The sequence below is a fragment of the Garra rufa genome, chromosome 25 (assembly GCF_049309525.1).
Source record: "Garra rufa chromosome 25, GarRuf1.0, whole genome shotgun sequence".
NCBI classification, from domain to species: domain Eukaryota; kingdom Metazoa; phylum Chordata; class Actinopteri; order Cypriniformes; family Cyprinidae; genus Garra; species Garra rufa.
The window spans coordinates 28,260,090-28,271,841 of record NC_133385.1 but is presented as its reverse complement, the minus strand read 5'-3'; the positions used below and the strand labels follow the sequence as shown (position 1 = coordinate 28,271,841).

Below are 11,752 nucleotides of genomic sequence, written 5' to 3'. Positions count from 1 at the left end.
AATCATTTGCAAAAAAAAATAAAAAATCTAAAACTATGCATTTAATAATTACAGTGAATTTTCATTTCATGCCTACTTTAAAGGGATAGTTCATCTAAGAATAAAAATAGTAATTTTCTCACTCCCAAGTTGATGGTAGTCATTTACTTCCATAGTATGGGAAAATTCTTTTATGGAAGTCCATGGGTACCGTTAACCGTTTAATTACCAACATTCTTTAAAATATCTTCCACTGTGCTTCACAGAAGAAACTTTTACAGGTTTGGAACAAAATAAGGATGACTTAATTTAATTTTTTGAGTGAACTGTCCCTTTAAATCTGATCAACAGGATTCTATTCAGTCTTTTACCACATAACTATGATTCATTCCTAAGCAAAGATATCCACCTTTTAACATGAAAGTAAGCTTATAGCCACTATAGGGAAATAAGAATAAGTGTTCATAATTAAGATAATACATTAAATATGGTAAGACACACCAATTTGCAATATCAAACAGTAAAACAAACTGTTTTGTACAGATAAAAAAAGCTGGACATGGATGAAACCGGAAGCCAGACCCATAAAATTTACAAATGGCTACACCCACTCTTAAAGAAAGTAAAAAAGGCAATAAAAAAGGCAAAAAAGACAAACAACAGTGGATTTTAAGCAACTTTTATTAAATTAGATCTTTATAAAACAGTGCAGAGTCCTATCAATGTCGTTGCTGATCGGAAGTCTCTTTGAAGCACGTCTATCACTGTAAGTTGTCGAGAAAATGGAAAGCCAAACGACACCTGAAACGACCCTACGTCAACGTTCAGCCCCTTATACATCAGCAGACCGCGTGTGTGAGATCACACTCACTCATTGCTGGCATGGTTGAGGTCAAATGAGTAACTGCATAATGTGCTGTATTGAAAACAAGTCACATTTGTAAATATTCGCATAATTCGCTCAGCAAAAGTTGAGGTAATCCTAATAACGCTGCAATGTATTTTCAAAACGGTCCGTTTTGTGATACTTTTGGTCTTAGACTGTTCATGGAATGCATTATGAACTACAAACATAACGGCGTTATTTTTTGAAGCATTAGGCTAGACGCTACACTAGATTGACTTATCTAAACAAAAGAGCTCACTATCATCTACGAACAAATTAAAATGATTGTAGACATGATTTATAAACCATGTGACTACCATATCACCACTTTAGGTTGTATAGGTTGAGTTAAATCGGCTTAGTTTGCGAAAGGAACATCCCATTCAAAAATGATACCGGCCAAAGCAGATCCAACGAGAGATCAATCCGGACTGAAATTTGCATAGAATGTCATTTATTTCCAAGAAATAGCAGTTACCGAACAATAACACTCTTTGTTGCCTGGGCTGAGACGATTAATCGATACTGAGACCTCGTTTTTTCAGGTTTGTTATTCCGACAAACATTGACCTAAATTCAGACCAGAGAAAAATACCGCAGATTCTCTGCATAAACGTCTTTGAAGGGAGAGTGTGCATTGCGTGGGGTGGCGTTCAGTTTTCTAGCATGGTTCTGGTAGTGGGCCTGACTGTGGGGTAAGGTCATGCTTTTAAGGTGTGTGGTTCAGCAATCAGCAAACGCTATCAATGGGTTCAGCCTTGGTCACATGAAATCCTCGTAGTCTTGTGCATAACCGCCGCCGAACCCCCCGTAGTCTGCGAGATCATCTTTCATTGTGGCTTTTAAACCTCCTCCTGGTACAACTCCCTTCTTTTTCTTTTTACCTTTGTTTGCCTATTGAAAAAAAACATGATATTTAGGACTGAAAAAATACAATAAAATACAAATATTACATATTGTTTGTAGGAGTGAACAAAACAAAGATTTTTACATATAGAAAAACAATGAAATACCATCCAAGACGTAGATGAGTTTGTTTCTTCATCAGAAGCGATTTAGAGAAAATTAGCATTGCATGACTTGAACGGGTGCCATCAGAATGAGAGTCCAAACAGCTGATTAAAACATTACAATAATCCACAAGTAATCCACACCACTCCAGTCCATCAATTAAATGTCTTATGAAGTGAAAAGCTACATGTTTATAAGAAACAAATCAGTTATTAAGGCAATATGATCCATAATCCAAAATGAGGCTTCCTCTAGTGAAAAGTCCATCTCTTGTTGTCCTCTCAACATGAAAATCGACCAATATATTTGTTTAGAGCTGTTTTGGACTTTGTTCGATTGTGAGTACTGCTGTCAAACGATCAATCGCATCCAAAATACAGGGTTCGTACAGATACTGTAAAATTAAATTCCAGGACTTTTTAGATTTTCAAGGACTTCAATCAGAAATCTCTTATCAAACAATGTCTTATGTTTCAAATTCTAAAAAAGATAAATAGATAAAAATATACTAATAATAAAATGGCAAAAATAAAGTCAAGCACATGCAAAGTATCCCTACTAAAGTAATACAAAGTATGCTACACTTTAACTATAGTAAAACCAGTTAGTTTTCTTTGTGTATACTTTTTTTCTGTTTTGTATAACTGTCCCTGACAAAAGTGTTGTCACTTATCTATTTTGTAGAAACACCTGCTATTAACCTGACTTTTAATTAATCAATTGGTGTTAGAAATAGCTCATATGAAAAGCTAAAACCCTCCCAAATGCTGTTTTATGCACTGAAATAAATTAGTTTCACGGAAAAAAGATTTTATCATTTAATCAAGACAGAAAGGTCAGATTTTGGCAAGACAAAAGTTTTGTCGCCTATACAGAAATTGAACAAATTTACTGCAAATACAAAAATATGTCAGCAAATTAAGTAGTGGTGCTGTGACATCCAAATTTAATATCTTGTATGACTTCCATGAGCTTGAAGGACTGCATCCATGCGGTCTGGCAAGGATTCATACAATTTATTGATGAAGTCATCAGGGATAGCAAAGAAAGCAGTCTTGCATGCCTCCCAGAGTTCAACAATATTCTTTGGTTTCGTCTTCCATGCTTCCTCTTTCATCCTACCCCACACATGCTCAATGATGTTCATGTCTGGTGACTGGGCTGGCCAATCCTGGAGCATCTTGATCTTCTTCGCCTTGAGGAACTTTGATGTGGAGATGGAAGTATGCGATGGAGCACCATCCTGCTGCAGAATTTGGCCTCTTTTATGGTTGGGAATATGAGAGGTAGCTAAGATTTCTTGGTATCTTAGACTATTGATGTTGCCTTCCACCCTGCAGATCTCTCGCACACCTCCATACTGGATGTAACCCCAGACCATGATTTTTGCACCACCAAACTTAACTGTTTTCTGGGTGAATCTCAGATCCATGCGGGCTCCAGTAGGTCTCCTGCAATAATTGCGGCGACTGTGGTGTAATTCAACAGAAGATTCATCTGAAAAATCCACCTTCTGCCACTTTTACAGCATCCATCCTTTTAGCAGGCTGTGGGCCTTGGCAAATGCCACACGGTTTTTCAGTTGTCTTTTGTTTAGTGCTGGCTTCTAGGCACTGATTCGACCATGGAGGCCATTTCGAGACAGAATCCGACAAACTGTTCTGGTTGACACAGGGACTTCAGGTGACCAGGTCTCGTGGAGCTCTGCTGCAGTGGAAAATGGGCTGGCCTTGGATTTTCGAGCCAACAAACGGTCCTCTCGAGCAGTTGTCTTGCGGGGTCTGCCTGACCTGGGCTTGTCAAAAACGTCTCCAGTCTCTTCAAATCTTTTTTTTAATCCTCTGTACTTGACACTGAGACACATTAAAGGTGTCTGCCACATCAGCAGTGGATCTGGTCTTCAGCCTCTTGATAATCATTACTTTAGTCTCAGGGTGAATCTTAGGCATGTTTGCAGAGGTCTAGTTGCAGTTGATGTGAAGGTCTGGTGTACTGGGGTTCTTTTTATACACACCTGAGACCTAATTGATCCATTATTAGTCACTGGTGAAGCTCATATGACAAGGCGACAACACTTATGTCTTTGCAAAAATTGACTCAATGGGCTTTACCAAGCTGTGAATATTAGAATACTTTTTGACAGTTTTGTTTTACACTGAAACATTTTTACAAAAGCTGTTGGGATTAAAATGAGCCATTTCTTGTAAAAAAAAAAAAAATCTTGATTAGAAATATATTTCAGCAGCACTTCAGGTCAATTTGTACACAAGCGACAAGATTTTTGTCAGGGACTGTACTGCTCTAATGGTTTGATGTTTTCTACCGTTTAAGAAAAAAATCTGAAAAAAAAAAAAAAAATATTCACAAAATCACTCCAAAGGACTTCAAATCGTGTATTGCGAATCATTTGATTTAAACCATTCAATTTGAAAATGACTCACGAACTCGTTCCGATCTAAATTAAATGATTCACGATACGCGCTCCGAATTCAGGTTCCGATCTGAATCAAATTATCAGTGCTATGCAAAGTTCCGATCTAAATCAAATGGTTCATGATGCGCGATTTTTTTTAGTCCCAACCTAAATCAAATGATTTGCGATTTGAAGTCCCAACATAAAGCAAATGATTCACAATTCACAAACCCGTTCCAATCTAAATCAAATGATTCATGATACGTGATTTGAAGATCCAATCTAAATCAATTGATAAGTCCCGACATAAAGCAAATGATTCGCGATTCATGAACCTGTTCTGATCTAAATCAAATGATTCACAACATGTGCTCCGAATTCAAGTCCCGATCTAAAACAAATGATTCATGATTTGAAGTCCCAATATGAAGCAAATGATTCACGATATGCAAAGTCCCGATCTAAATTAAATGATTCATGACTTAATCACATGATTCGCGATTTGAAGTCCCGATCAAATTAAAATGATTCACAATTTGAAGTCCCGATATGAAGCAAATGATTCGCAACACGCAAAGTTACAATTTTAATCAAATGATTCATGATAGGCGATTTGAAGTCCCAATCTAAATTAAATGTTTCGCGATTTAAAAGTCCCCCTATGAAGCAATTTTTTTTTTATTGCGTGAATTTTGCATGAAAAGATATGATGCATGGAAAGACACTTATTTCACAGATACATTGTCTTTTAATGATTCAAGCACTTTTCAAGTACCTCTTCAGGAATATTGCTATTTTCAAAGGGTTTTCCAGGCCTTAAATTTCAAAAAGTCAAATTTCAGTACTTCTAGCATTTTGTACGAACCCTGCAAATAACTGTTTTTGTTTGTATAATACATGTGGTGTGTGCTGAGTATATTTATTATGTATATATAAATACATATTAACTTATGTAAACAAACGTTTATTTTAGATGCGATTAATCGTTTGACAGCATTACTTGTAAGCAGTGCTTGATCTGTGCACATTTCTATCTAGATTCAGACAAGATGACTTCTTCACTGGAGGATGGATTACAGACTCATCTTTTAACTGGAAGCAATGGTTTGAAGTTTCAAACGTTGTAATGATGGACTTGTTTCTTAAAAACATGCAGCTTTTCACTTCACAAGACGTTAAAGTGATGTACTATAGTGGTGTGGACTTTTGTGATGTTTTTAATCAGCCGCTTGGACTCACTTTGACGGCACCCGTTCACTTCAGTGAATCCATCTGTGAGCAACTGATGCTAAACTTCTCCAAATCTGTTCTGATGAAGAAACAAACTCATCTACATCCTGAAAAGGCCCGAGGGTGAAGAAATTGCATTTTTCCAGGTTTTTCAGGAACTGTTTCTATAAATAAATTCCATACCTTTTCTTGCCTTTGCTTTTCACTTAGTAACACTGTTAGTGAGTTGTTAATTTTCTTCAAGTCTTCAACTTCCACTGCAAAACCGATTCAAAGTGTCACAAAACAATAAATAGATTACATTACGAATGACTGAAGTATACAAAAATGAAGCATACTTACATGAAAGACACAGGTCCCTAAACAGCGTCTCTAAAAAGCTGGAATAGTGTATTGACTTCTCATATGAAGATATTTTTTCTTTTAGCAACCGCTCGAACTCTGTGAAGTCATCTTTTGTAGAAGGACTCATTGCATCAATTCCTGTAACGTTATTTGATACTACACCTACAAACGAGAATATTAGTTAATGATTTGGGCTTATAATGGGTAGAAATAGATATATGGATAAACAAAAAGCACTTACCGAATGCTTCTTTTGCTAGTTCTAAGTCTGAATCCTCTTGTAGTTTTTTCACTCTAAGTTTTTCTGCCAGCTCCTCTTCTGGTGTGAGTTCTGTGCTGTTTTTAGACTCATCTGTCTATTTAAACAAAATAACAGTTAGCGAAATTGTTGGTATGTCCTTCTACAACATGTATGCTATTAATAAATGCACAGGTTGACATGATAGACATACATACACAACCATTCAGACGTTTGGGGTTAGTAAGATATATTTTTTTCAATGCATTTGATTAAAAATGCAGTAAAAACAAATATAATTACAATTTAAAACAACAGTTTTCTATTTGAATATATTTCAAAATGTAATCTATTCCTGTGATGCAAAGCTGAATTTTTAGCATCATTACTCCAGTCTTAAGTGATCCTTCAGAAATCATTCTAATATGATGATTTGATGTTGAAGAAACATTTCTTACTATCAATGCTGAAAACAGTTGTGCTGCTTAATACTTTTGTGGAAAATATGACTGATGAACAAACAATTTAAAAGAACAGCAATTATTTAAATCTGAAATCTTTTGAGTAAAGTTAATTTCTTTAAAAAAAATGTACTTACCTCACACTTTTGAATGGTAGTGCAAGAAAAGAAAAAAAGAAAAATATGACAGTTACAAAATGCTTTAAATAAAACAATGCTTTTAAAGTTACAAAATTAAATGAAATATTTAACAACTTGTTATTGAAAAACAGGTCAAATGAAATACTGCTGTCTGAACTCACTTGTTTTCGAAGCTCCTCTTCTTTTTTTCTTTGTAAATTTTCCTTTTCTTTTATTTTTTCAATGAGTTTCTTCTTTTCTGTAGGTTTAGCCTCTGTATATGAAAAAAGCACTGTTAAACCCTCAAAGTTAAACTTCACATGACATTTCGTAACTGCTTTGAAGAATGTAAATTTATCTGCATAATTAAATAGTGTAATTCTCATATACTGTTGCATTAATTTTTATAGCCTCTGATTAATTAACTATAATCACTCAAAATAAATCTGTACTTAGAGATGAAAATACATACACTACCAGTCAAAAGTTTTTGGACAGTAAGATTTTTAATGTTTATTTTTAAGTCTCTTCTGCTCACCAAGCCTGCATTTATTTGATTCAAAGTACAGCAAAAACAGTACAATTACTAAATATTTTTACGATTTAAAATAACTGTTTTCTATTTGATTATATTTTAAAATGTAATTTATTCCTGTGATTTCAAAGCTGAATTTTTGGGATCATTACTCCAGTCACATGATCCTTCAGAAATCATTCTAATATTCTGATTTGCAGCTCAAAAAACATTATTATTATTGTCAAAAACAGCTGAGTATAACTTATTCAGGTTTCTTTGATGAACAGAAATTCAGAAGAACAGCATTTATCTGAAAAAGAAATTCTTTGTAACATTGTCTTTATTACTTTTGAGCAATTTGAAGCATCCTTGTTAAATAAAAGTAATAATTTCCAATAAATAAATATTATCTTTAAATCTTTCCATTCATCAAAGAATCCTGAAAAAATATACTCAACTGTTTTAAATATTGATGATAAAACTAAAACATATTTCTTGTGACAGAAGACTGGAGTAATGATGCTGAAAATTTTGCTTTGATCACAGGAATAAATTACATTTTACAATATATTCAAATAGAAAACAGTTATTTTAAATAGTAAAAATATTTCAAAATATTACTGCTTTTGCTGTACTTTGGATCTAATAAATGCAGGCTTGGTGAGCAGAAGAAAAAAAAAACATTAAAAATCTTACTGTTCAAAAACTTTAGACTGGTTGTGTTTACTTTGGGAAGAAAAAAAAACTTCTGAATTACGCATTTCATAATTTAACTATGCAGTCGTACCTGATTTATTTTCCTCCTCCTCCTCCTTTTCTTCCTCTTCATCATCATCCCAATTATCCTAAAATGCATTTCAAACCACAAATTAGGACATTTTGTCATGATAAGCAAGTATAAAGAGAAAAGAACAACTGGAGATGATTAATTTCACAGTAATGAAGCAGAAAGCAAACTACTTTGAGAAAGTATGATAATTTGAAATGAGCAACAGATGACATTCATATTTTGCTTTGAAAAGCACAAGTACAGTAAATTAGTCAAAGGTGTTTAAGATATGGCTTTTGCATGAAATTAATATAATTACTATGACTTAATTGCATTTAAACTTAAGCATCTTTAAGACAGCATGTAAACGCCTGTGCTAATAACTAACTCGACACATTTATACTAAGACAAATCATCACCACGCTGTTTTGACACTCTTGAGTTAGCAAGAGCAGCTAAGTTAGCTAGACTTAGCTGACTGTAAGTTCTTAAAACATGGAGACTTTCTCAGTTGTTAAAGAAATAAACACACTCTTTGATGTGCGAACGATATATAAAGCATGCGTTACTAACTTTCACGTCGTCGTCTTCATCTTCTCCCTCCCATTTGTCGTGAACTGCCGCCGTTTTGATAGGCGCCTCCGGCTCGAAACTATCAGCATCTGGACAACAACAGCGCGTTTAGACAGATTACTTAATGACAGCTGTAATTCATTACGACACTGTATAAGATAAAACATATTAAAAGAAATCCGCACGGACATGAAAGGAAAATAACGGTAGAGTTTAGTCAAATTCTCACCCCAAGAATCGGCGTCCGCCATGATGTCGGAGTCGCTGAGGGGAATGAGGGCGTGAAGCTCAACACACTGCACGAAGACTTCCAGAAATTTCAAAATAAAGGTCCACATCACATTATGAAAAGCATGGCTTTGTTCAAAGCGAATTAATTGTGTAATATGAAGAATAATGTTCTTAAATATTAATTAATTAGATTTTTGTGGCTTTTGAACCACGTGTTAGCTTTTATCTATATGCTGATGTACTCATAAACATTGAAAAATCAGCTTTTAGCAGATATATATGCACTTAAATTTTACAGTATTTCTCTTTTGACCAAAATATTAATGACTCACCTTGCTCTACACTAATTTTGACCAATCAAATTCTCACAACAACGGCCCTCCACCTGTAGCCAACTAAATGGTCACGATGTTCAGGAATGCTAGCGGACATTTTAATAGGAGTTCAGATTTTGCATTGGGTTCATGTAAATTTGCCACGCTGACCAACAGAAGGTTGCTTGGTTTAGATGTTTGTTAAAGATTGCTTGATCTGGAAAGCATCTGCTGTGTATAAACATCTGACAGACGTCTGTAAGATGTCAGTTTTACATACATTCTAAATAATAAACATCCTTAACACATCTAATAGACGTCTATTTGACATCTAATAGGAAACGTCCTATAGATGTATTGCAGATGAGCAAACACTCTAAATAATACATCTAGCAGATGTAAATGCAGACATCAAATAGACGTCTTCCGTGGTGTGCTATCAGGGATACGTCTGCAAGATGTCTGGTGAAGATTGCTTTATCTGGAAAGCATCTGCTGTCTACAAACATCTGACAGACGTCTGTAAGTCTGTCAGTTTTACATACATTCTAAATCATAAACATCTTAAAGACATCTAATAGACGTCTATTTGACATCTGATAGGAAACATCCTGTAGACATATTGCAGATTACCAAACACTCTAAAAAATACGTCTTCCAGATGTAAATGCAGACATCAAATAAACATCTTCCGTGGTGTGCTATCAGGGATACGTGTGCAAGATGTCTGTTGAAGACTGCTTGATCTGAAAAGCATCTGGTGTGTACAAACATCTGACAGATGTCAGTTTTACATACATTCTAAATAATGAACATCTTAAAGACATCTTATAGATGTCTATTTGACATCTCATAGGAAATGTCCTATAGACATATGTGACCCTGGACCACAAAACCAGTCTTAAGTCGCTGGGGTATATTTGTAGCAATAGCCAAAAATACATTGCATGGGTCAAAATTTTTTATTTTTCTTTTATGCCAAAAATCATTAAGAAATTAAGTAAAGTTCATGTTCCATGAAGATTTTTTTGTAAAATTCCAACTGTAAACATATCAAAATGTAATTTTTGATTTGTAATATGCATTGTTAAGAACCTAATTTGGACAACTTTAAAGGTGATTTTCTCAGTCTTTTTGATTTTTTTTGCATCCTCAGATTTCTGATTTCAAATAGATGTATCTCAGCCAAATATTGTCCTATCCTAACAAACCATACATCAATAGAAAGCTTATCTATTGAGCTTTCATATGATGTATAAATCTCAGTTTTGTCAAATTTAACCTTATGACTGGTTTTGTGGTCCAGGGTCACATATTACAGATGAGCAAGCACTAAAAAATACGTCTTCCAGATGTAAATGCAAACATCAAATAGACATCTTCCGTGATGTGCTATCAGGGATACATCTGCAATATGTCTGTTGAAGATAACTTTCTCTGGAATGCATCTGTAGTGTACAAACATCTGACAGATGTCAGTATAAAGTCAGTTTTACATACATTCTAAATAATAAACATCCTTAAGGCATCTAATAGACGTCTATTTGACATCTGATAGGAAATGTCCTATAGACGTATTGCAGATGAGCAAATGCTCTAAAAAATACGTCTTCCAGATGTAAATGCAAACATCATTAGACGTCTTCCGTGGTGTGTTATCAGGGATACATCTGCAAGATGTCTGTTAAAGATTGCTTGATCTGGAAAGCATCTGTTGTGTACAAACATCTGACAGACGTCTGTATAATGTCAGTTTGACATCATTCTAAATCATAAACATCTTAAAGACATCTAATAGACGTCTATTTGACATCTGATAGGAAATCCTATAGACATATTACAGATGAGCAAACACTCTAAAAAATACGTCTTCCAGATGTAAATGCAAACATCTTCCGTGGCGTGCTATCAGAGATATGTCTGCAAGATGTCTGTTGAAGATAACTTTATCTGGAAAACATCTGTAGACAAACATCTGACAGATGTCTAAATCATCAACATCTTTAAGGCATCTAATAGACGTCTATTTGACATCTGATAGGAAATGTCCTATAGACGTATTGCAGATGAGCAAACGCTCTAAAAAATACGTCTTCCAGATGTAAATGCAAACATCATTAGACGTCTTCCGTGGTGTGTTATCAGGGATACATCTGCAAGATGTCTGTTAAAGATTGCTTGATCTGGAAAGCATCTGTTGTGTACAAACATCTGACAGACGTCTGTATAATGTCAGTTTTACATCATTCTAAATCATAAACATCTAAGACATCTAACAGACATCTATTTGACATCTGATAGGAAATCCTATAGACATATTACAGATGAGCAAACACTCTAAAAAATACGTCTTCCAGATGTAAATGCAAACATCTTCCGTGGCGTGCTATCAGAGATATGTCTGCAAGATGTCTGTTGAAGATAACTTAATCTGGAAAACATCTGTAGACAAACATCTGACAGATGTCTAAATCATCAACATCTTTAAGGCATCTAATAGACGTCTATTTGACATCTGATAGGAAATGTCCTATAGACGTATTGCAGATGAGCAAACGCTCTAAAAAATACGTCTTGAAGATGTAAATGCAGACCTCAAATAGACATCTCCGTGATGTATTCTGTATGTGTGCTATTAGGGTATACGCCTGAACAAGTAGCGAGTC

At 34.8% G+C, this 11,752-nt stretch overlaps 1 protein-coding gene across 1 annotated transcript; it reads right to left on the bottom strand.

The window, feature by feature from the left end:
• Positions 1 to 642: 642 nt before the first annotated feature.
• On the bottom strand, positions 643 to 8,824 carry eif3ja (eukaryotic translation initiation factor 3, subunit Ja). Its single transcript, XM_073831825.1, has 8 exons — positions 8,771 to 8,824; positions 8,542 to 8,630; positions 7,987 to 8,044; positions 6,865 to 6,956; positions 6,106 to 6,220; positions 5,862 to 6,026; positions 5,703 to 5,776; positions 643 to 1,759 (listed from the first exon to the last, which is right to left on the bottom strand). The coding sequence occupies exons 1-8, from the start codon at positions 8,790 to 8,792 to the stop codon at positions 1,628 to 1,630; spliced, it is 747 nt and encodes a 248-aa protein (XP_073687926.1). The 5' UTR covers positions 8,793 to 8,824; the 3' UTR covers positions 643 to 1,627.
• Positions 8,825 to 11,752: the final 2,928 nt, after the last annotated feature.